The 26,365-nt window shown below is 38.6% G+C and overlaps 1 protein-coding gene across 1 annotated transcript in view; it reads left to right on the top strand.

Annotated features, from left to right (window-relative positions):
- Positions 1-26,365, top strand: part of ME1 (malic enzyme 1) — a 224,529-nt gene that overhangs the window by 99,569 nt on the left and 98,595 nt on the right. The window contains exons 4-5 of the mRNA XM_027551016.1: positions 5,971-6,046; positions 10,165-10,326. Of these exons, the coding sequence (XP_027406817.1) occupies positions 5,971-6,046; positions 10,165-10,326 (238 nt within the window). The remainder of the gene's footprint in view (positions 1-5,970; positions 6,047-10,164; positions 10,327-26,365) is intronic.

The following is a 26,365-nucleotide window of genomic DNA, read 5'->3' as shown; positions in this document are numbered from 1 at the left end:
GGAGGAGCTTGGCAGGCTGCCATCTGTGGGGTCGCACAGAGCTGGACACAACTGAAGTGACTTAGCAGCAGCAGCAGAATATTTTTGTTTGTAATGCACTCAATTATTTGGTAATGATGAGGGATCGTGTTGGCTACTTAGCTTGCAGATACTTCAGGAAAAAACAATTTTTGTCATATATTTAGAAGACTTCTTTTAAGCATTTTCTGAAGTAGAGAATAATATTAAAATAGTTTTCATCTGCTAATCCCAAACTCCCAATCTTTCCCTCCCCCAACCCATCCCTCTTGACAACCGCAAGTCTGTTCTCTATGTCTGTGACTCTGTTTCTGTTTGGGTCATATTTTAGGTTCCACATGTAAGTGATATCGTATAGTACTTGTCTTTCTCTCTCTGACTTACTTTTGTTTAGTATGATAATCTCTGGGTCCCTCCATTGGATGGTGCAAATGGCATTATTTCATTCTTTTTTAAGGCTGAGTAATACTTCACTGTGTATGTGTGTATTGTGTGTGTATGCTCAGTTGTGTTTGACTTTCTGCAACCCCTTGGACTATAGCCCACCAGGCTCCTCTGTCGATGGGATTTTCCAGGCAAGAATATGGGAGTGGATTGCCATTTCCTCCTCTAGGGGATCTTCCCAATACAGGGACTGAACCCATGTCTTTCATGTCTCCTGCATTGGCAGGTGGATTTTTACCACTGCAGTACCTGGGAAGTCCATGTGTGTGTGTGTGTGTGTGTGTGTGTGTGTGTGAATGGACATTTAGGTTTTTTCCATATCTTGGCTATTGTGACTAGTGCTGTTGCTGTCGTATCTTTTCAAATTATAGTTTTGTTTTGATATATGCCCAGGAGTTGAATTGCTGGACCGTGTGATATTTTTATTTTTAGCTTTCTGAGGAACCACTATACTGTTTTCCATAGTGACTGCACCAATTTATATTCCCATCAACAGTATAGGAGGGTTCCCTTTTCTCCATGCCCTCTCCCACATTTGTTATTTGTAGACTTTATAATGATGGCCATTCTGACCTGTGTGAGTTGGTACCTCATTGTAGTTTTAATTTGCATTTCTCTAATGATTAATGATGATGAGCATCTTTATGTGCCTATATTTTCTTGTTCCAAGCTTTCTTAACATTGTCCTCCCTTGACTTCCTGTGGCTTCAGAAACACTGGTTGTCTTAGATTTTTTTCGCAAGGACTCTTCTTAGTCATCCTAATCTTCTAGGAAAAATATAATTTGTAATATTTCCTCTTTGACCGTCTTTTCTTTCTCTTTTATTCCTTTCAACTCCAGGCATATGATTCTTAACTCTGCATCTTTATCCTAGGTCTCTCTGGATAGGAAACTTCATTTTACCTGAATTAGCTGGTAAAGAATCTGCTTGCAATGCAGGAGACCCTGGTTCAATTCCTGGGTCAGGAAGATCCCCTGGAGAAGGGATAGGCTACCCACTCCAGTATAATGGGGCTCCCCTGGTGACTCAGATGATAAAGAATCTGCCTGCAATGTGGGAGACCTGCGTTCAATCCCTGGGTTGGGAAGATCCCCTGGAGAAGGCCATGGCAACCCCCTCCAGTATTCTTGGCTGGAGAATCCCCATGGACAGAGGAGCCTGACTGGCTTCAGTTCATAGGGTTGCAAAAAGTTGGGCATGACTAAGCACAGCACAACACAGCTTTTGTGGGCATATTTTTTTCCCATTAGCCTAGACCCGCTGGAGTAACTCAGCTTTCAGTTAGCTACTGGGGCTCACTAATGCAAATTCAAATTTTATGAAAATTACAGAGTCTAAATTTCTTCAGCTTCTGTAGGAGGGCATTATTACTGAAAACTGTAGAATGATTGCTTCCTCCTCTGGGTCAGGAGCAGTCATGAATTCATTGCCATAAGAAAATATATAAGTCTGGTTACCACAGAAAGTTGCATGTTAGAAAATGAACTCTATTTTGATATGAAATTAATTTCATTAGAGAGGTTATGTGAGACAACATCAAGTAAGAATCTAATCTGACAGATCTGTTTTAGAGTGGAATATATACAGTATCAGAGGTTATGAGAAAAGTTTGAAGTGCGTATCTGAGAAAATGATCCACATTTTTAAATTGTCTCAGTTCTAACATGAATTAGACACAATAGTATGAATATTTTAATTGGCATGGGTTAATATGCTTTGACTCAAGATTAAGTATTTTAAACAAATTGATGAATTAATAACCTACAAACTTGGACCAAGAAAATATGTTTATTGTAATCCCATTCATTTAAAAATATCATTGATAGATAATTTTCTTATCTGAACTTTTCATTTTATGAATGTATATATTTATGTATGTTGAGATTAATGTTTCATGTCCAGTTTTTATACCAGGAAGCATGAGTCTTTGCTGATACACTTTTGGATCTCTTATTACATTTCTCATCAAGGAGACATTCCAGAAGTTTTACAAATTATTCTATCAAAGTGCTAGACTTTGGTGGGACATTACAGATTCTTCATTTTTTGAGCTTTCTCCAAAAGTAAGCACTTTTGCATAAATGAATCTCCTAAGTGCAAGAGATTAGAAGTGTCCAGATGGCTCTCACTGAAGTTGTGCTCATACGTTTGTACAATAAACTTGGACGTTTAACTGATGCAAATTTTAATATATTCGTTGTCCTTCTCGTTTAAAACAAAGATGCTGTTTCCTGAGATCAGTGTTACTTGGAAAACCTTGGCTATCTAACAAGTTCCCAAGAAACATTATTTAATGTACATTGCCAATAACATCTTAGATAATTCAACAGCATTGCCATCTTTAAAAAGTCCAAATATATTTCCTATAAATGTGACATTTATTGAGACCTTGTTGGTTGCATATTTGGATATGACAGGGTTCCAAAAGAAATACATAATTTATAATGAGCATATAATCATTCTGGAGAAGGAAAATAACTTCATATGAAACAGCAAAAAATAAGCAGGAAAGGATGTAATTTAGTGCCAACTTGGTAAATTAATATTTTTGTTGAATCAGACGGTCATCAGTCATCTGCCTGTGGTACTTACTATTATAATATAATTTTGGATTACTTAAGTCAGTATAAGTCTGGATTTGCTTCATGTTTTCTGAACTTAAAAACTGTTGTTTTTTTTTTTTTAATTTGGAAGATTTATTTTTTTCAGCACTTTGAAGTCAGCACATATTGTTGGACACGTACTATGTGCCAACACACTTACAGACATTGGGCTTATAAGTATGAGCAAAACAGAGTCTCTGTACTTAAGGAACTTGCTGCTTTGTGTGTATATGTGTCCTGGAGGGTAGGGGGGCGTGGCCAGTGGCGGGGAGGAGACAGATGGCCAACATGTAAGAAAATAGGTAAGGGAACTTCAGAAACAAAAGTATTATGACAATGGTAAAAATATTCGAGTGGAGGTGCTTGGACTGCTGTTGTCGGAAAAGTCTTGTCTGAGGAATTCAAGTTTGAGTTGAGGCCTGAGTGATGAGAGGGCTTAGGCACCTAATTAGATTTACAGTTTGAAGCCCCAGGGAGTGGTCTCGGTGGAGGACAGACATATGAAAATCTTCACTGTGGACACAACACTGAAAGCCAGGCCAGTCACAGTTGGGATATAGGGTGAGAGTTGAGAGCTGATCTTTGTCTTTATCATATGTCTGTCAGCAGTGTCTTTGGGAAAGCTATTTTTGTGGAGAAGTGAGGAGGAAAGCCTAATTAACAGTGAAAAGAGACTGGGAGGTAAGGATATGAAGGCGCTAAGAATATACACGTCTCTATGGGGTTTTGCTCTGAAGGAGACAGAGTAGAAGGACGGTGGCCTTAAACAGTGGTTAAGATTGTGTGTTTGTTGTGTGTGCTTCTCTGCATTTGAGTCGGATTTAACGATACTACAGCAAAACTTATAAGTTATTGTTGCCAAAATCTTGACCCCCTGTCCACCGGTGCTGAATGAAAATGCCGAAACAGAGTTTGGAGGAAATAGAAAAATGGCTTTATCTTTTCTTGGCAAAGTGGAATGCACAGCAGACTAGCACCTCAAGTACTGTGCTCCCCATTCCTGAGAATAGAGAGAGGTTATATCCCGGGGCTTGTAGTCTGTGGGTAGGTGATAAGGCTCAAAGCAATGAAGATCTTGTATTTTGTTTTTCCTTTTGCGAGGTTTCAAAATGGCCACAGCTGAGATCATGCAGCTCAGCAACTGGGTCTGGTGTCCCTGAAGTTATCAGCCCGTGACCTTCTTTCTGAAATGCTATCAGAATGGTACAACAGAGTGAAAGGGGAGAAGAATGCCAGGTGCAGAGTGTAATCTATATGGAGTCAGAGAGTAATTATTAATAGCTTTGTGAAGGACAAGTCTAGCTACAAGTGTTTGTTAGTAGTAACAGCTAAAGAATAACCAAGATTGTTTAACTCTTGCAGGCCTGTTTGACTGGTATGTGCCAAAGACTGTTCACTCATTTATGTTTTTGTGGCAATATTAAGACATCTGCACATTTTTTACTTTAATTTTTAAAGTTCCTTGTTAAGCTTTCATAGGAATTGGGAGGCCATAGGAGAGCACTGTTAAAGACTGAGAGTTAAAACTGAGCGTGAAGAACAGAGTTACAAACAACGGAGACCACAAAGCAAAGAATCAAGTGAAACTGAGCTCTGGCAGCAGGAGTTTGCAGCAAAGGGTTTATTGCAGGAAGCCAAACAAAGGAACGAGGATAGGCTTGGTCTTTGAGTTGGGTGTTTTTAAAGGGGAAGAACAGAGGCTGGGGTCATCATCTTACATTTAACTACATTCCTTAATCATGGTTTCGAGTGTCAGGATGCTTCTGGTTTGGATTCTCTGGCCAGGTGGTCTGTGGCTTGGGGGTCTGTTAGCTCATCTTGCCTTAGAGAAACAGTCCAAGGTTGTGTGTTAATAATGTTTATCTATAATATCAATGATGTTATTTTTAATACATCAGCGATGATATCAACAACAGCAATTTTAGTGCCTTAACAATGTTAACAACAGTAATTTTAGCATCTGACTCGAATTGATTGAGGATTGAGGGGACAAGAAAGAATAAAGTTTTGGATAGAGGGATTAATCATAAACTCGGTTTGGGGGAGCCTCAGTATCAGGGTTTCACAGGTAATTTTCACATTAAAGGACTGCTCAGCGTGTGTTTGTCACTTCAGCCCACTCCTATAGGTGGTCCTGTCTTCACATTGTGAATATGTAATAATGGAATATGCAGTGAAAATGCCTGTGTACATATGCTTCATGCTGTTTTTCAAAGTGCTTTTACATGTATTATCTTATTTAATGAAGACTATAAATTAATCTATGGGAGAAATGATGCTATTTAAACTATGTATAAAAATTGGGAATGCTAAATTAAAAATACTTAAGAATATGTGTTATAAGGATTAACCTGCCTTTATTGTAGATGTCAATATATTATTTAATATGATAACTAATAATATTGCAAGTAATGCTGCTACTGCTGCTAAGTCGCTTCAGTCGTGTCCGACTCTGTGCGACCCCATAGACGGCAGCCCACCAGGCCCCGCAGTCCCTGGGATTCTCCAGGCAAGAACACTGGAGTGGGTCGCCATTTCCTCTTCCAACGCTTGAAAGTGAAAAGTGAAAGCGAAGTCGCTCAGTCGTGTCCGACTCTTAGCGACCCCATGGACTGCAGCCTACCAGGCTCCTCCGTCCATGGGATTTTCCAGGCAAGAGTACTGGAGTGGGGTGCCACTGCAAGTAATAACCTTACTTATAAGATTCCTGTCCCTTATTTGTTTAAGGAAATAATTTTGGTAAACATTATTGATAAAGATGGAAATATGTTTAATGGCTTTGATAAAAATTATAGGTAAAAGTGGAGATACAGTAAATGGATTTTAAAATAAAAAAAAAATGTTCCTGAGAGTTTGACAAGTCTGAAGTAAATTAAAATTACTCTTTTGTTCTTTCCTGTCAGAGGTCTCTTTATTAGTATCCATGATCGAGGACATATTTCTTCTGTTCTTAATGCATGGCCAGAAGATGTCATCAAGGTAAGTTAGTTACCACTTTTTTTCCATTGTGGCACATTTGTTCTTTTTCCTGTCCCATAACATACTGACCCTTTTCACAATACTAGGTAGCGGTAGCATTCTGTAGCGCTTCAATTTATATCCGATTGATTTTTGCGTAGTGGATTAATTTTATCCTGATACCATTTAGATTCTAAGTTTCCCCTTTATTTCTGTCAGGTTTTTTTTAGTATTTATTTATTTATTGTAAAGTGATGGTAAGTGTTGAAAAAATGTTGAAGTAGTATCTGAATTTCTTTAAGCAAATTCCTATTTCTTCTGTAATTATTCATCTACTTAGAAGAATCAATGTGGGCAAAAAAACATCTGTTAATTCATTTCCTTTATCATGGTAACCTCAAGTATCTCATGGGACTTCCTCTGGGAGGGAGGAAGCTAATGAAAACAGAATAATGTTGTATCTGACATTTGGTAGCTTTCTAAGTGAGACACTTTACCTAGATTAACTCATGTATTTAGTATCATGGTAATTCCATGAGGAAAGGAAGGCCCAGGTGGATTACACAGTAGTATGTGGTGGTGGTGGGAACTGAATGATGGTGTCTTAAGGTGCCTCCTCCAAAACAGCCTAACATATTGACCCTTTGTAATGAGACGTGGAAGATTTAACAAAGATCAGCTTTATGGAATATGCAGAAATAATTTTCACCCTCCTCTTCAAGGTATTTACTTTTAAGGCAGTTCTTTAAGAGCTGTGTAAGATTGCCAGGAAAAATATCAATAACCTCAGATATGCAGATGACACCACCCTTATGGCAGAAAGTGAAGAGGAACTCAAAAGCCTCTTGATGAAAGTGAAAGAGGAGAGTGAAAAAGTTGGCTTAAAGCTCAACATTCAGAAAACGAAGATCATGGCATCTGGTCCCATCACTTCATGGCAAATAGATAGGGAAACAGTGGAACAGTGTCCGACTTGATTTTTCTGGGCTCCAAAATCACCACAGATGGTGACTGCAGCCATGAAATTAAAAGACACTTACTCCTTGGAAGGAAAGTTATGACCAACCTAGATAGCGTATTAAAAAGGAGAGACATTACTTTGCCAACAAAGGTTCGTCTAGTCAAGGCTATGGTTTTTCTAGTGGTCATGTATGGATGTAAGAGTTGGACTGTGAAGAAAGCTGAGTGCCAAAAAATTGATGCTTTTGAGCTTTGGTGTTGGAGAAGACTCTTGAGAGTCCCTTGGACTGCAAGGAGATCCAACCAGTCCATTCTAAAGGAGATCAGCCCTGGGTGTTCTTTGGAAGGAATGATGCTAAAGCTGAAACTCCAGTACTTTGGCCACCTCATGCGAAGAGTTGACTCATTGGAAAAGACTCTGATGCTCTGAGGGATTGAGGGCGGGAGGAGAAGGGGACGACAAGAGGATGAGATGGCTGGATGGCATCACCGACTCAACGGACGTGAGTTTGAGTGAACTCCGGAAGTTGGTGATGGACAGGGAGGCCTGGCGTGCTGCGATTCATGGGGTTGCAAAGAGTTGGACGTGACTGAGCGACTGAACTGAACTGAACTGGATATAGGTGAATAGAAAACTAAATGGAAAGATCACAAAAATTTTTGTTTACGCATTATTGTGTGGTAGAAAAAGCAAACACTCAGGTCTTGGTTCTTTGACATTAACCAGATAAATCACCTGAGGCAAATTATTTCAGTTCTCTGATCTTCAGAGGGATAGAAGAGGGATAGAAAATAAGAGGGATAGACTGAATATACTCTAAATCCCCCCTTACTTCCAAAATGCTCTGATTCTGTACATTAGTCCTTATGATAATAATAGTATTAATACCTACAGTTTTTTTGAGAATTTGTAATGCATCGGGTACTGTGATAAGTTCTTGTATATCATGATTTCATTGTATTGAATCATCAGTTCAGTTCAGTCTCTTGGTCGTGTCTGACTCTTTGCAACCCCATGGACTGCAGCATGCCAGGCCTCCCTGTCCATCACCAACTCCCAGAGTTTACTCAAACCCATGTCCATTGTGTCAGTGATGCCATCCAACCATCTCATCCTCTGTCACCCCCTTCTTCTCCCACCTTGAATCTTTCCTAACATCAGGGGCTTTTCAAATGAGTCAGTTCTTCCATCAGGTGGCCAAAGTATTGGAGTTTTAGCTTTAACATCAGTCCTTCCAGTGAACACCCAGGACTGATCTCCTTTAGGATGGACTGGTTGGAACTCCTTGCAGTCCAAGGGACTCTCAAGAGTCTTCTCCAACACCACAGTTCAAAAGCATCAATTCTTCGGCGCTCAGCTTTCTTTACAGTCCAACTCTCACATCCATACATGACCACTGGAAAAACCATAGCCTTGACTAGACGGACCTTTGTTGGCAAAGTAATGTCTCTGCTTTTTAATATGCTGTCTAGTTTGGTCATAACTTTCCTTCCAAGGAGTAAGCATCTAATTTCATGGCCTTCCATCACCAGTCACATCCACAACTGGGTGGTGTTTTTGCTTTGGCTCCATCTCTTCCTTGTTTCTGGAGTTATTTCTCCACTGATCTCCAGTAGCATATTGGGCGCCTACCGACCTGGGGAGTTCATCTTTCAGTGTCCTGTATTCTTGCCTTTCATACTGTTCATGGGTTTCTCAAGTAAGAATACTGAAGTGGTTTGCAATTCCCGTCTTCAGTATTGAATCATAGATTTATTCAATTGACTAATGCTTGTTGATCGTTTTCTGTGTGCCAAGTGCTATGCTAGGTATTGGTGTACGGTGGTGAGCAAACACAATTGGTTCCTAATTTCATGCATCTACTCTGAAAAGTACCTTTTTTTAATCCCCATTTTTATCTATAAGAAACAGAAGCTTTAATTCATCAGTTTATCCAAAGTCAAATAACTGACATTTTATTCTAGGCTCAATGGATATGATGAGTGTAGTAGTTTGTAAAAAATCTAATAAATTTTGTCTCACAAAATTGGTTTTGCTTAAATTTATATAATGGCCATGAATTACAGAATAAAGATAATAGATCCATTAATTTCAATAAAGACAACAAATTACTTAGAATTAAAATCTCCACATGATTAAAATGCATGCTTTTTAGATATAAAAATAAACTAAAGTTAGAAATAAACGAAAATAAACTTAGATTAGAAATAAGCTAAAATAAAAAATAATTGTCTAGTAATACTCTACTGTCAGTTAAGAGTAGCAATAGACCGTGCTTGGTAGAACAGTATCCGGTGTAATAAGAGTTGAAGAGGATGAATCAGCATTGTTGTGAAATTAGGAGGATACATAAACTAAAGATCAGAGCACTGGGGACTCCTCAGTAATTATGTGCTATTTAATCATGGGCTCTCCTCTAATGGTACTCAAAATGGATGTGATTAGTTTCCAAGCTGTCATGAGTGTCACTTTATTTCCCAGTTTGAGCTTTTTATTTATGTGTACTCTGCCCATGTACTCCTCCTGACTGAAGACTGAGTTCTTTAAGTTGTTTGAATCATTCTGAAGGAGATCAGCCCTGGGATTTCTTTGGAAGGAATGATGCTAAAGCTGAAATTCCAGTACTTTGGCCACCTCATGCGAAGAGTTGACTCATTGGAAAAGACTCTGATGCTGGGAGGGATTTGGGGCAGGAGAAGAAGGGGATGACAGAGGATGAGATGACTGGATGGCATCACTGACTCGATGGACATGAGTCTGAGTGAACTCCGGGAGTTGGTGATGGACAGTGAGGCCTGGCGTGCTGCGATTCATGGGGTCGCAAAGAGTCGGACATGACTGAGCGACTGATCTGATCTGATCTGTCTTTTTATTTTTAAACAATCAAATTAATCATCTGTATATATTTTAGAACTACATTTAAAATACATGTTTCCAATTTATTCTCCCCACTCTTCTACGCTTAATGATTATACAAAATCGTTTCCATCATTTATGATCATATAAAATGATTATACAAAATCATTTCCATCATTTATGATCATATAAAATCATGTCCATCATTTATGTTTTCTGACAGCTTAGTATTTCATTGCATAAATAACTTCAGAAATAGAGAGTAGGAACTATGGCCCAGGATTTGCAAACATCTATTAATATATTTTTCTTTTTATTCAAGGCTATTGTGGTGACTGATGGAGAACGTATTCTTGGCTTGGGAGACCTTGGCTGTAATGGGATGGGCATCCCCGTGGGTAAACTGGCTCTGTATACAGCTTGTGGAGGGATGAACCCTCAACAGTGTTTGCCTGTCATGCTGGATGTGGGAACGGAAAATGAGGTAAACGCTTTAAGTCTGTAACAGCTATACACCTTAAAAAGTAGTACCATTCCTGCATTTTGAGATTATTTTAGGAACCTCATGAAATTCATATTTTTTCTTTGATTCTTTCTCTCTCCTCAAACCTATCCCTCAACTCTTATAAGAAAAATTATTCATTCTCTTTTCCGTTTCTTTTCTTCTTTTCTATAATATGAATAATCTTTTACCAGCTTCTTTAGTGTTTTATTATCCTTTAGTAAGCACTCAGCCCATTATTCTGTAGAGTGTATGATTTACTTTAGGGTATCATAGTTACTTTTAAAAAATTACTGTTTTTTATACTAGACAGAAATTTATTAAGTATAGTCAGTCTGATATCTTGTTCTAAAAGTCTGCAGTAGATTATTTGGAGTTTAGCATTTCTCTTTACTGCATTGATAGACTCTTAGAGTTATATATTAAAGTGAAGTCGCTTAGTCGTGTCCGACTCTTCCTGACCCCATGGACTCTAGCCTACCAGGCTCCTCCGTCTATGGGATTTTCCAGGCAAGAGTACTGCAGTGGTTACCGTCTGAGTCACGGTAAAGCATCTGCCTACAATGCAGGAGACCCAGGTTCAGTCCCTGGGTCGGCAAGATCTCCTGGAGAAGGGAATGGCAACCCACTCCAGTATTCTTGCTGCCCCCCCACCAAAAGTTATATATTAAGTAGTACATAATTTTGCTCATCTGTAATTGGTAATACTTGGATCAATTGTGGGTGATAGATGAGCTTGCCAGGTGGCATTAGTGGTAAAGAACCCACCTGCCAGGTGCAGGAGTCATAAGAGACGTGGGATCAATCCCAGGGTCAGGAAGAGCCCCTGAACGAGGGCATGGCAACCTACTCCAGTATTCTTCCCTGGAGAGTCCCATGGACAGAGGAGTCTAGCGGGCTATGATCCATAGGGTCACAAAGAGTCAGACACGACTGAAATGACTGAGCACACACACATGGGTGATAGATACTAGAAATTAAAGGTAGAATTTTCTGAAATAGAGATGAAAAATAATGGTCAATTAAGATAGACTTTTAAAAAGTTGCATGTGAATATCAAACCTAGGCCTAGAATGTCATCATCAAATGAGATATTTATCATGTTAAGGTGTGTTCTCTCTGTACCCACTGTGTTGACAGTTTTTATCATTAATGGATGTTGAATTTTGTTAAAAAGGCTTTTTGTCATCTGTCGAGATGATTATATGATTTTTCTATTGTTTAATTGGTTAATGTGTCTCACATTGATGTGTTGCATCACATTAATTTGCTGATATTGAACCATACTTGCATTCTTGGGATAAATCCCACTTGATTATGGTGTTTGATTCTTTTGATGTATTATTGAATTTGTTTTGCTAATATTTAGTTTAGGATTCTTATTTCTATGTTCATCAGTGACATTAGCTATTAATTTCCTTTTTTGTGTGGAACATCCTTCTCTTATTATTTATATCAAGGTGATAGTGGCCTTTAGAATAAGCTTGGAAGGATTCCTTTCTCTTCTAGTTTTTGAAATAGTTTGAGATGGATAGGTGTTAACTCTTCTTTAAATGTCTTATAGAGTTTTCCCTGTGAAGCTGCATGGTTCTGTACTTTCATTTGTTGAGATTTATTATTATTATCACTGATTGAATTTCATTTCTTATAATAAGTTCGTATTTTGTATTTTTTCCTGATTCAGTTTTTGGGAGATGTAAATTTCTAAGAATTTATTCATTTCTAGTAGGCTGTCCATTTTATTGGCATATGATTGTTCATAGTAATCTTTTATGACCCTTTGTGTTTATGTGGTGTTTCTTTTTTAACTTTTCATCTTTTATTTCTGGTTTTATATATTTGGGCCCTTTCTCTTTTTTCCTTGATAAATCTCACTATAGGTTTATTAATTTTGTTTATCTTTACAAAGGACCAGCTCTTAGTTTCATTGATGTTGTCTGTTTTTTTTAGTCTCTATTTCACTTATTTTTGCTCTGATCTTTATGATTTTTTTTCCTTCTTTGGGTTTTGTTTTGTCTTTTTTTTGTAGTTCTTGAGGTGTAAGTTTAGATGGTTTTAGATTTTTCTTGTTTCCTGTGGTAGACATATATTGCTATCAACTTTCTTAGAAATGCTTTTGCCGAGTACCTTAGGGTTTTGTTTTTATTTTTGTTTTAATTGATGTATAGTTGATTTACTATATATTATGTAAGTTTCAAGTGTACAGCATTCTAATTCACGATTTCAAAATCTTTAAAGGTTATATTCCATTTATAGTTATTATTATATAAAATATTGGCTATATTCCCTGTGATATACAATATATCCTTGTAACTTATTTATTTTATACATAATAGTTTTGACCTCTTAATCTCTTATCCCTCTATTGTCCTTTACACCATCTCTCTCCTGTACTGATAATCACTAGTTTGTTCTCTGTACCTGTGTGTGTTTCTTTTACATTATGTTCACTAGTTTATTTTGAGATTCCACATATAAATGATATCTTACAGTATTTGTCTTTCTTCGTCAAACTTATTTCACTTTCACTTTAGGATAATACCCTGCAGGTCCATCCATGTTGTTACAAAAAGCAAAAGGTCATTCTTTTTTATGGCTGAGTAGTATTCCTGTGTGTGTGTGTGTGTGCGTGCACGCGCGCATGCGCCACATCTTCTTTATCCATTCATTTCTTGTGGATACTTAGGTAGCTTCCATGGCACCCCACTCCAGTACTCTTGCCTGGAAAATCCCATGGATGGAGGAGCCTGGTAGGCTGCAGTCCATGGGGTCACTAGGAGTTGGACATGACTGAGCGACTTCACTTTCATGCATTGGAGAAGGAAATGGCAACCCACTCCAGGGTTCTTGCCTGGAGAATCCCAGGTACGGGAGAGCCTGGTGGGCTGTCGTCTATGGGGTCACACAGAGTCGGACACGACTGAAGTGACTTAACAGGTAGCTTCCAAACCTTGGCAGTTGTAAATAATACTATGAACATTGAGGTGCATGTATCTTTTCAGCTAAGTGTTTTCGTTTTCTTTGAGTATATAAAGAGAAAGTGAAAGTGAAGTTGCTCAGTCATGTCTGACTCTTCGAGACCCCCGTGGACTGTAGCCCACCAGGCTCCTCCGTCCATGGGATTCTCCAGGCAAGAATACTGGAGTGGGTTGCCATTTCCTTCTCCAAGGGATCTCCCCAACCCAGGGATCAAACCCAGGTCTCCTGCATTGCAGGCAGATGCTTTAACCGCTGAGCTACCAGGGAAGCCCTTCTTGGGTATATAACCAGAGTGTAATTGTGTGGCCATATGGTAGTTCTGTTTTTAGTATTTTGAGAAACCTTCATACTATTTTCCATAGGGGCTACACCAATTTACTTTCCCACCAGTGATGTATGAGGGCTCCCTTTTCTGCACATCCTGCCAACATTTGTAATTTGTGGTCTTTTTGATGATAGCCATTCTGAGAGGTGTGAGGTGATATTGCATTGTGGCTTTGATTTGCATTTCTCTGATGATTAGTGAGGTTAAATATCTTTTCATGTGTCTGTTGGCCATCTGTATGTCTTCTTTGGAAAAATGTCTATTCAGTTCTGTCCATTTTTTAATCAGGTTATTTTTTAATATAAGCTGCCTCTATATTTTGAATATTAACCCCTTATTGATATCATTTGCAAATGTTTTCTCCCATTCAGCAGGTCTTCTTTTTGCTTTGTTGACTCTTTTCTTTCCTGAGCAAAAGCTGAGTTTAATTAGATCTGATTTGTTTATCTTTGCTTTTGTTTCTTTTGCTTTTTGGAGACATACTCAAAAGCATTGTTATGATTTATGTCAGAGTGTTCCAGCTATGTTTTCTTCTGGGAGTTTTATAGTTTCTGGTCTTACATTTAGGTCCTGAATCCATTTTGATTTTACTTTTGTGTGTGATGTTAGAGAATGTTCTAATGTCATTCTTTTACATGTAGCTGTTCAATTTTCCCAGCACCACTTATTGAATAGATTGTCTTTTTTCCATTTCATATTCTTGCCTCCTTTTTCATAGATTAATTGAATATAAGTGTGTGGGGTTTATTTCTGAGCTCTCTGTTCTATTCAGTTGATTTATGCATCTGTTTTTGTGCCAGTATCATGCTGTTTTGATTATTATAGTTTTTAATATGGTCTGAAAACAAAGGTCTGTCTAGTCAAGGCTATGGTTTTTCCACTGGTCATGTATGGATGTGAGAGTTGGACTGTGAAGAAATCTGAGCGCCAAAGAATTGATGCTTTTGAACTGTGGTGTTGGAGAAGACTCTTGAGAGTCCCTTGGACTGCAAGGAGGTCCAACCAGTCCATTCTAAAGGAGATCAGTCCTGGGTGTTCTTTGGAAGGACTGATGCTAAAGCTGAAACTCCAATACTTTGGCCGCCTGATGCGAAGAGCTGACTGATTGGAAAAGACCCTGATGCTGGGAGGGATTAGGGGCAGGAGGAGAAGGGGACGACAGAGGATGAGATGGCTGGATGGCAACATCGACTCAATGGACATGAGTTTGGGTGAACTCCGGGAGTTGGTGATGGACAGGGAGGCTTAGCATGCTGCGACTCATGGGGTCGCAAAGAGTTGGACACGACGGAGCGACTGAACTGAACTGAACTGAAGTCAGGGATCCTGATTCCTCTAGCTCTATTCTTTCTCAACGTTGTTTTGGCTGTTGGAGTTCTTTTGTGTTTCCATAGAAAATTTTAAATTATTTGTTCTAGGTCTGTGAAAAATGTCCATGGTATTTAGATAGAGATTGCACTGAATCTATTCAGTGCCTTGGATAGAATAAGCACAGAATGTTGTCATTTTAACATTAATTTTTCTAATCCATGAACATTATTATATATTTCCATCAGTTTATGTCATCTACAATTTCTTTCATTAATATCTTACAGCTTTCTGTCCTTTACCTCCTTAGATAGGTTTATTCCTAGGTGTTTTATTATTTTTGATGTGATGGTAAATGTGATTGTTTCCTTAATTTCTTTTTCTGATCTTTTGCTGTTAGTATATAAGAATCCAAGAGATTTCTCTGTGTTAATTCTGTGTCCTGCAACTTTGCTGAATTCTTTGGTGAGCTCTAGGAGTTTTCTGACAGCACTTTTAGAATTTGCTGGAGTTGGTGATGGACAGGGAGGCCTGGCATGCTGCAATTCATGGGGTCGCAAAGAGTCGGACACGACTGAGTGACTGATCTGATCTGATCTGATGTATGTGCTAAGTTGCTCAGTGTGTCCAACTCTTTGTGACCCCATGAACTGTATAGCCTGCCAGGCTCCTCTGTCCATGGTATTCTTCAGGTAAGAATACTGGAATGGGTTGCCATTCCTTTCTCCAAGGGATCTTCCCAACCCAGGGATCGAACTTGTGCCTCTTATATCTCCTGCATTGGCAGTCAGGTTTTTTTACCACTAGAGCCACCTAGGAAATCTCATTGCTATGCATATTATCATTTAATCTACAAACAGTGACAGTTCTATTTTCTTTCCAATTTGAATTCCTTTTATTTCTTGTATAATTGCCATGGCTAGGACTTGTAAAACTGTGTTGAAAAAAAGTGGTGAGCGTGGATATCCTTCTCTTGTTCCTGGTCTTAGAGGGAATGTTTTCTGCTTTTCACCATTGAGAATGATGTTGGCTATGAGTTTGTCACATATGGCCTTTATTATATTGAGGTAAGCTCCCTGTATGGCCACTTTCTGGAGAATTTTTATCATAAATGAGTATTCAATTCTGTCAAAAGCTTTTTCTGCATCTGTTGACATTATTATATGGTTTTTATTCTGCAGTTTGGTAATGTGGTGTATCACACTGACTGATCTGCAGAAATTGAATCTTTGCATTCCTGGGATAAATCCCACTTGATTATGGTGTATGATCCTTCTAATGTGTTGTTGGATTCAGATTGCTAGTATTTTGTTGAGGAGTTTCGGGTCTGTGTTCATCAGTGATATTGGCCTGTAATTACTTTTTTTTGTGTGTGATATCTTTGTCTGATTTTGGTGTCAAATGGAAGCTGGCCTTGTAGGAGTTCGGAAGTGTTCCTTCCTCTGCGGTTTTTTTGGTATGGTTTGTAGAGAAATGGTATAAACCTTTTCTGAATGTTTGGTAGAACTTAACTTTTGAAGCCGTCTGGTCCTAGACTTTTGTTTGTTGGGAGTTTTTAAAATTACTCATTCAATTTCATTACTGGTATTAAGTCTGTTCACATTTTCTGTTTCCTGCAAATTCAGTCTTGGGATAGTGTACCTTTCTAGAAATTTATTCATTTCTTCTCAGTTGTCCATTTTATTTGTTTATTGTAGTCTGTTGTATTTCTGTGGTGTCTCTCGTAACTTCTTTTTCATTTCTGACCTTATTGACTTGGGCCTTCTGGATTTCTTCTCTTGATGAGTCTGGCTAAAGGTTTATCAATTTTGTTTACTTTTTCAGAAACCCAGCTCTTAATTTCGTACATCTTTTTTTAAAGTTTCTGTTTTATTTATTTCTGCTCTGACCTATATGGTTTCTTTCCTTCTACTAACTTTTGGATGTTTTGTCCTTTTTCTAGCTCCTTTGGGTATAAGATTAGGTTGTTTGAGAGTTGTCTTAGTTCCTGAGGGAAGCTTGTATCAGTATAAACGTCCATCTAAGAACTGTTTTTGCTGCATCCCATAGATTTTGGATCATTTTGTTTTTATTTTCATTTATCTCCAGGCATTTTTTGATGTCTTCTTTGATTTCTTCAGTGATTCATTAGTTGTTTAGTAGCATGTATTTTAGCCTCCACGTGTTTGCTTTTTTTGCATTTTTTCTTGTAGTTGATTTCTGGTCTCATAGCATTGTGGTTAGAAAATATACCTGATATGATTTCAGTTTTCTTAAACTTACTGTGGCTTGTTTTGTGGTCTAGCATGTGATCTGTTCTGAGAATGTTCCATGTGCACTTGAAAAGAAATGTGCATTATGCTGGTTTTGGATGGAATGTTTCATAAATCTATTAAGTACATCTGGTCTAATGTGTTGTTTAAGGGCGATGTTTCCTTATTGCTTTTCTGTGTAGATGATCTGTCTATTGGTGTAAGTGGGATGTTAAAGTGCCGTACTATTATTACTGTTGCTTTCTCCCTTTATGTTGTTAATACTTGTTTTATGTATTTAAGTACCACATGTTGTTGTTCAGTTGCTATGTCATATCCAACTTTTTGCAACCTCATGGACTGCAGCATGCCAGGCTTCCCTGTTCTTCACTATCTCCTAGTTCAGTTCAGTTCAGTCGCTCAGTCATGTCTGACTCTTTGCGACCCCATGAATTGCAGCACACCAGGCCTCCCTGTCCTTCACTACCTCCCGGAGTTCACCCAAACCCACATCCATTGAGTCAGTGATGCCATCCAGCCATCTCATCCTCTGTCGTCCCCTTCTCCTCCTGCCCCCAATCCCTCCCAGCATCAGAGTCTTTTCCAGTGAGTCAACTCTTCGCATGAGGTGGCCAAAGTACTGGAGTTTCAGCTTTAGCATCAGTCCTTCCAAAGAACACCCAGGACTGATCTCCTTCAGAATGGACTGGTTGGATCTCCTTGCAGTCCAAGGGACTCTCAAGAGTCTTCTCCAACACCACAGTTCAAAAGCATCAATTCTTCGGTGCTCAGCTTTCTTCACAGTCCAACTCTCACATCTCCTAGAGTTTGGTCAAATTCATGTACTTGGTCAGTGATGCTATCTAGCCATCTCATCCACTGCCACCCCCTTCTCCTTTTGCCTTCAATTTTTCCTAGCATCAGGATCTTTTCCAATGAGTTGGCTCTTTGCATCAGGTGGCCGAAGTTGTTGTTAGTGCTTCAGCTTTAGCGTCAGTCCTTCCAATGAATATTCAGGATTTATTTCCTTTAGGATTGTCAGGTTTGATCTCCTTGCAAGTCCAGGGGACTCTCAAGAGTCTTCTTTAGCGCCACAATTCGAAAGCATCAATTTTTTGGCACTCAGTCTCCTTTATTGTTCAACTCTCACCTCCGTACATGACTACTGGAAAAATGATAGCTTTGACTATATGGACGGTTGTTAGCAAATTGGTGTCTCTGCTTTTTAATATGCTGTCTAGGTTTGTCATAGCTTTTCTTCCAAGGAAGAAGCATCTTTTAATTTCATGGCTGCAGTCACTGTCTACAGTGATTTTGGAGCCCAAGAAAAGAAAATCTGTCACTACTGCTACTTATCTTTCTTCTATTTGCCATGAAGTAATGGGACAGGATGCCATGATCTTAGGTTTTTCATGTTGTTTCAAGTCAGCTTTTACACGCCCCTCTTTCACCCACACCGAAGAGGCTCTTTAGTTCCTCTTCAGTTTCTGCCATTAGAGTTGTATCATCCACGTGTCTGTGCTTGTTGGTTTTTCTCCCGGCCATCTTGATTCCAACTTGTGATTCCTCCAGTCCAGCATTTTGCATAATGTACTCTGCATATAAGTTAAATAAGCAGGTGACAATATACAATCTTATTGTACTCCCTTCCCAATTTTGAACCAGTCTGTTATTCCAAGTCTGGTTCTAACTGTTGCCTCTTGACCCTGATGCAGGTTTCTTAGGAAGCAGATAAGGCAGTCTGTTATTCCCATCTCTTTAAGAGTTTTCCACAGTTGGTGGTGATCCACACAGTCAAAGGCTTTATTGTAGTCTTTTATTGTAGGCTTTATTGTGAAGCAGAAGGAGATGTTTTTCTGGAATTCCTTTGCTTTCTCTATGATCCAACAGGTGTTGGCACTTTTATATGGTTATGTAGGAGATGTCCTAGGGGACCCAGCAGCAGTCTTCTCTCTGGTTGCCAGAGCTGTATGTTGTAAGGGTATGCCCTGTGTGGGCTGGGTGCATCCTTCTGTTTGACAGGGTCAGCTCCTGTGGGCCCGCTGGTAGTCAGGGCTGGTTCCTGCGCTGGTTGAGTGTGAGGCTGTGCCTCATGAGGTGGCTCTAGGCCTACTGGACAGGAGAGTAGGCGTCCTGTGCATTTGGCTACATGACGCAGGGTTGCACCAGCGTGCTGCCAGCCTACTGGTGGGTGAGGCCGGGTCTCTGCATTGCTGGCTGTGCAGCTGGGAAGCTTGTGGCTAATGCTGGCCTGCCGGAGTATGGGGCTTTGACCTTGGTGTTAATAAACTAGTGGGAAGAGACCAAAATGGAGCTTTGCCAGAGCCAGTGTTAACATAGTAGAATGAGCTCTCCCAAGTGGCTGTTGCCAGCACTTCTTTTCTTGAGGGCAGTTCCAGTTGCTTCTTGCATATTTAAGTGGCTCTCTAAGATTAACAAGTGTGTTGGACCTAGCCCCCCTTTCAAACTACTGCCTCTGGACAGGAAATTGGCGTGTGTGAGAACTTTGTTTATACTTTTTAAGAGCCAAGTCCGTTTCCTACTGCCCTCCAGCTCTCCCAGATAGAAGACCTACTGGTTTTCAAAGCCTGATATTCTGGGGACTCATCTTTGCAGTACAGAACTCCTGGGCTCAGACCCCTTGCTCCTTGGGAAGAAACTCTGAATGTGATATTCCTCCTATTTTTGGCGGTATGGGTCCTGACTATCTTGTCTCTGCCCCTCATCTGTCTCATTGTGCTTCTTCCTGTCTTTTTCTTTGTAGAAAATCTCTTCTGTAAAACTTCAGGTATTTCTTATAGATACTTGTTCTGTAAAGAGTTGTCATTTTGGTGTGTCTGTGGGGGTGAGTTTGGGTCTTCTTATTCCCCTGTCTTGGACACATATTGACACTCTATTCTCTTTATCCTTGCACTACTACTTTACTGAGAAGACAAAAAATTTACTTCACTAAAATATGGTTGAGTTGATGGGTTTGTGGAAAATGTAGTTTTTATGTTGCCATTCTTTGTTCCACTTTCACATGTGGAAAAACCACTTGTAGTCAAAATATCTGCAATAGCAGTTTTTAATCTCATCTGTTTTGTGGATCTCTGTTCAGTTTTATACTTCATAATAGAAATACAGAATTAATTCATCACAACATTTAGGGTTTTTTTCCAGAATCTAGAAAATTTCTTGAGGATTAGATCCCTTTTTAATAAATTATCTTATAAATGTTTTCTTCTTTTATCAAAAATACCTATATTGAGTAGTAATGAAAGTGGAAAAGGAGTTAACAGCTGATTGGTAAGTCAGTCCTTATTTTCTGACTTCTTAAATCTCTGCAGCTCACAACTTGAAGTTTACAGAAGCACTTGACTAAAATATACTCTTATTTTTTAAGTTAATAATGCAAAGCATTTATTTAGGTAGGATGATTGTGTTTTCACCTTATCTTTAATCTGTTATTTCGTAGTCCATGTTTTCTTTAATTTACTTGTAAAGCAATTGCTATATAAAGTTTATCCTTTACCTGAAGTAAATTGTTTTTATCTTTAAGAGAATGGGCTTACCTTGTGGCTCAGCTGGTCAAGAATCTGCCTGCAATGCAGGAGACCTGTGTTCAATCCCTGGGTTGAGAAGATCTCCTGGAGAAGGGAAAGACTACCCACTCCAGTATTCTAGCTTGGAGAATTCCATGGACTGTATAGTCCATGGGGTCACAAAGTCAGACACGACTGAGCGACTCTCACTTCACTTTATGAGGATCCCATACTTTATTTCTTTTTTTCCCTGTTGTTGCCAAATCTTTTCATAGCGGCTTCCCTGGTGGATCAGATGGTAAAGAATCCTCCTGCAGTGCAGGAGACCTGGGTTCAATTCCTGGGTTGGGAAGATCCCCTGGAGAAGGGAAGGCTCTCCACTCCAGCATGGTAGCCTAGAGAATTTCACGGACAGAGGCGCCTGGCAGGCTACAAGTCCATGAGTTCACAAAGAGTCAGACACGACTGAGTGACTTAAAAAAAAATATATATATATATATACACACACACACACATATGTGTGTGTGTGTGTGTGTGTGTGTGTGTGTATAAAAGTTTATGTTTTACCTGAAGTAAATTGTTTTTATCTTTTAAGAGGAGCCATACTTTTTTCCCCTGTTGACAAATCTTTTCATGGAAGTTATGTTTATCATTTGTCTTTTAAGTAAGTGACCAATATCAAAGCTTGATATTTTACTAAAAATGTGAGTAAATGTGCCTTGTGGACCCTCCACGCTCTTCCATGTGTTGTTAGGCCTTAAACACTGCTACAGCTGTCACATGGGGTGTGCTTGCTAGGGCTGCTATAACAGTACCATAAACTGGGTGGCTTAACCAATAGAAGTTATTTCTCATAGTTCTAAAGGCTAGAGATCCATGATCAGGGTATCAGCAGTCAGTTTCTTCTAAGGTCTCTCTCTTGGCTCGTCTTCCTTCAGTATCTATACATGGTTATTTCCTCTGTGTATCTGTGTCTTAATTTTTTTTCGTAGAAGAGCACCAGTCATGTTGGATTATGGCCCACCCTAGTGACATCATTTAACTTAATTATCTTTTTAAAGACTCTGTCTACAAATACAGTCATATTCTGAGACACTGGGATTTAGACTTGAACTTCTGAATTTGGGGGAGGTTGCAAACCCAGTTGAGCCTGTAACACATGATCAGTTCTCAAGAGGCCCTGGAGAATTCATACTCCTATTCAGTATGTATAGGAGATTATTGTCTCTACATAGTCAGTCTCTGTTTATTAAACCATTGCTCCAGGTCTCAGCTTTTCTGATCTGGTTTTATATTCAGTCTGGCCTTCAGATCATGTGTACAGTGTATTGAGATCTAGAATCATCTAGATCTTGTGATGGAACTTGAAGTCACAAAGTTGAAGTCTCTTCCACTGAGGAGGTTCCTACTTGTGTTCTGGAAAGAGCCCTTTATGTTTGGCATGAAGCAGCTTGTTGGAGAGAAACTGAACAAAATAAAAACCTTATAGATTTTCTGTTATATGTACTTGCCACATATTTTTCAGCTCATGTACAGAAGTCAGTGTTGACATTAGATTGTGACCGGTATTAGGTTTCTGTTGCTATCATGACAAATTATTACAAACAGTGGCTTAAAATGGCACAAATATATGACCTTATAATGCTAGAAAGCACAAGTCTCAAAAGGCTAAAATCATTAAAGACGTCAGCAGGGCTGAGTTCCACACCCTTGTCTTTTCCAACATCTAGAGGCTGCATCTGTTCCTTGGTTCGTGGTCCCCTTAATCTGTTTTCAAAACTAGCAATGTAGTGTCGCTCTGATTCTGCTTCTGTCATCACATTTCTTTCTCTGACTACAGCCAGAAAGGGTTTTTCACTTTTAAGGATTCACCCTTCATCACATCTACAGTTTCTTATGCCACATAAGGTAGCAAGTTTACAGGTTTGTGGGGAGAAGCATTTCATTACTCTGTCTATCACATGGTCCCAGCTAGATTGTCAGCACTTTTCTCTCAAGCCTCCTCACTTTTTATCTTTGCTTTTCATATTATGCTTGCCACTTCAGACAAGTGAGCCTGCATTTGAATGATTCCTAATCATTATAGTAAAGTCAGAGAAGAGAAGATAATCCTCACTGCCTAACTTGGTTTGTATTGTCACATGGTTACTTTTTCACTGTCTCCTCTTAGCTCACCCTCTCTAAATTAGTGCGACAATGGATTATATCAAGGATTTATTCATCTGTTTTCTGAAGCACAGCACCATGCCTTGGGAAAGAGAATGGAGATTTCAGTTTGGTTTTATATGTACTATAAGTCTCAGGAATTCCTTGAAGTTTGGGATATATCTTAGAAATGCCTGTTACATAAACTAAAATAGAAAAAAATTTACCTGAGACGGGAACTTTTAGGGAAGTAGAATACTTTTATTTTAGCTTAATAATTTATGTGGTTCTCAGTGTACGTCTCTTGAATGTTCAGTTCAGAATTAATGAGGGGATGTGTTAAGAATGCAAAATCCCAGGCTCTGATCCAGACTTACTGAATCACAGTCAAATTTTAGTCATTTTTATTTCCACAGCTTTTTAACATTTCATGCCAGCTCATATGCATGCTGACACTTTAAGTATTGCTTTAGACTCTTGGTAACCATTAGCAATTAGATTGCTTAATCATATTGATGGCATGAACCAACAAAACAACAAAAATTTTACATAATTTCTTTGCAGAATTTGGTCTTTTATTTAAAAGAATGAGTAAATAGCAGCATAGAGTATGATTATCTATATATTATAAATATAATTTAAACAAATGCTGAAAAGGAAAATATTCATAACATTTATGGCAGATAAAGATTTAAAATGTTCTTAGTATTCAAAGAAAACATTTAAGTTAATAAGAAAATGCTAAATGTGAAATATACAAATTGCCTAAGAAAACATGGTTACAGGTAATTTTAAAATGAAGACATGAATGGTCAGTAAACTTATGAAAAATGTTTAATGATATTCAGTTCAATTCAGTCACTCAGTCGTATCCGACTCTTTGCAGCCCCATGAACTGCAGCACACCAGGCCTCCCTGTCCATCACCAACTGCTGGAATCTACCCAAACCCATGTCCATTGAGTTGGTGATGCCATCCAACCATCTCATTCTCTGTCATCCCCTTCTTCTCCTGCCCTCAATCTTTCCCAGCATCAGGGTCTTTCAAATGAGTCAGCTCTTCGCATGAGGTGGCCAAAGTATTGGAGTTTCAGCTTCAATATCAGTCCTTCCACCCAGGACTGATCTCCTTTAGGATTGACTGGTTTGATCTCCTTGCAGTCCAAGGGACTCTCAAGAGTCTTCTCCAACACCACAGTTCAAAAGCATCAAGTCTTCAGCACTCAGCTTTCTTTATTAGAAAAGAAATATAAGTGCATGCTACTTTAACATTACAAAAATATATTTATATATTATGTATTTTACATTTATATTTCATATATGTACACACATATATATATGTGGAAAGATAAAAATCTTCCTTTGGCTGCCACAAAAGGAACATATTTATTACTATATATGTCAGTGGGGTATGGGGATTGTAAATTTGTTCATCCTTTCTAGAAAGGTAGAGTTCCAAGTTTTAAAAATAATCATCTAGTGAGTGATGTGAAGACTTTTTACAATATATTCTTATGTGAAAAAGGGTTATAAAACAGTCTATGATATTGTTCCCAACTTGGACAGATAATATTGTACATGCATAGATGCAGAGAGAGGGGCCTGGAAGAATATGCATCAAGGTGCTAGTGGTGGGTAGTTCTGAACGGGTAGAGCTTATTGGTTTTCTTTGGTTTTGATTTTACATTTTGTTGCTCTCAAGTTTTCTAATAGGAAGTATTATTTTTTTGTAATGATTTTTTTAAAGCCTTAAAATCTTAAGAAAATATTTTGTAATTCTCAAAAATTTTAGATGAGAAAGGTAGAAATGTGAGAGATATGAACAAGGTTAACAGTGATTACTAGTTAAATCAAAATTTCCAAGGTTTCAGAATTGAGGCAGTGCTAAGAAGTAAAATAATTAACTTTACCAATATATGCACTCCTTATCTCCTCTTCGGAGAAGGCAATGGCACCCCACTCCAGTACTCTTGCTTGGAAAATCCCATGGACGGAGGAGCCTGTTAGGCTGCAGTCCATGGGGTCGCTAAGAGTCGGACACAACTGAGTGACTTCACTTTCACTTTTCACTTTCATGCATTGGAGAAGGAAATGGCAACCCACTCCAGTGTTCTTGCCTGGAGAATCCCAGGGACGGGGGAGCCTGGTGGGCTGCTGTCTCTGGGGTCGCACAGAGTCGGACACGACTGAAATGACTTAGCATAGCATATCTCCTCTTTGGGACTCTTCTTGTGTTTCCATATGCTTTGTTCTTTACTCTCCCTAATGTTTCCTTTTCACATGCTTCTAAGTCTCTGTAAGTCTTCAGTGACAACAAATGCATTGCATGTGACATGTCTTGTTAAAGAAGGTCTATCTTTTTTTTTTAAGTGTTTGCTTAATACCAAGTCTTTCATTTATTTTCCAACAAACATCTATTAAGTGTTTACTCTTGGCTTCGAGAAACTTTTAATCCAACAAATTAATGTCACCTCTGTGCCAGGCTACGTGGTCTGTGGAGCCATTATTAAAATGGGATAATCTTGTTAAATTGCTTTTTGTAGATGTTATTTTTTTGTCAGCCAACTTTCCAAGAATGCACTCATTATAGAAGCCTTAATTATCATGAATTTTTTAAAAAAATAGTAATTTTTGATAGAGACATTATGGCTAGAAGAAGTTTTTAACTTCTGATTTAATTCAAAAGCTATCTTGTTCATAGATCTTCATAATTGACACTTCACTGTAGCCAGACTTCTTTATGATATACTTTAATTATTAGCATGGGAAAGAATGAGAGAACAAAGCAGGGGAAACGTGTGACATCTTTTCTCAATTGTGTTCTTTTTCTGATTCACGTTTTAGAAGTCCAAATATATCCCAGACATGGAGAAAGTATTTTAATTCTGGCAGCCGTTAATCGCTCATTGGCACTTCAACATCAGCTGTTCAGAAGACTGCCAGTAGATTGTTTAAAGTTTTTAGACTTCAAGGAACAGCTGGGCTTTACAAGAGCACTCAGTTTCAGATTCTGCATTTCATGTGAAATACTTTTTTATGATTTGATATGTTAACTTCCAGCTTGCCAGAAAGCCTTAACTCATTGTTGGGCACTACATTATAAGTGGGATGACCAACAAAATGTATTGGCCAGACCAAGGCAGTTTCACAGTGAGAGAGAATGCTATTAGTAATTATTCTAAGACACCAGATGTGAACTGGGCTATAATTCCTGTTGGCTTTAAGCAAATTCCAACTCAAGTAATTCACATGGTTTAACCTTCTTAATAACGTAAGTATACCTACAAAATCATATTGTTTATAACAAACCTATCTAATCATAGTGACTTAAAATAATTACTATTAACAATCATGATTCCCTGAGATGGCTAGGGAGGCTGGAATGCTTGGGACATATAGCTTCTCATCCTTCTTATAGATTCTAATCCTTCACATATTGTTCACACTCTGCAGGTAAAATATGCTTGTATCCATCCTAGGTTTCCAAAAATGACATCCCAGTAGCAACAG

The sequence above is a fragment of the Bos indicus x Bos taurus genome, chromosome 9 (genome assembly GCF_003369695.1).
Source record: "Bos indicus x Bos taurus breed Angus x Brahman F1 hybrid chromosome 9, Bos_hybrid_MaternalHap_v2.0, whole genome shotgun sequence".
Classification (NCBI taxonomy): domain Eukaryota; kingdom Metazoa; phylum Chordata; class Mammalia; order Artiodactyla; family Bovidae; genus Bos; species Bos indicus x Bos taurus.
The sequence above is the reverse complement of the archived record's forward strand: the minus strand, read 5'-3'. Positions and strand labels throughout refer to the sequence as shown.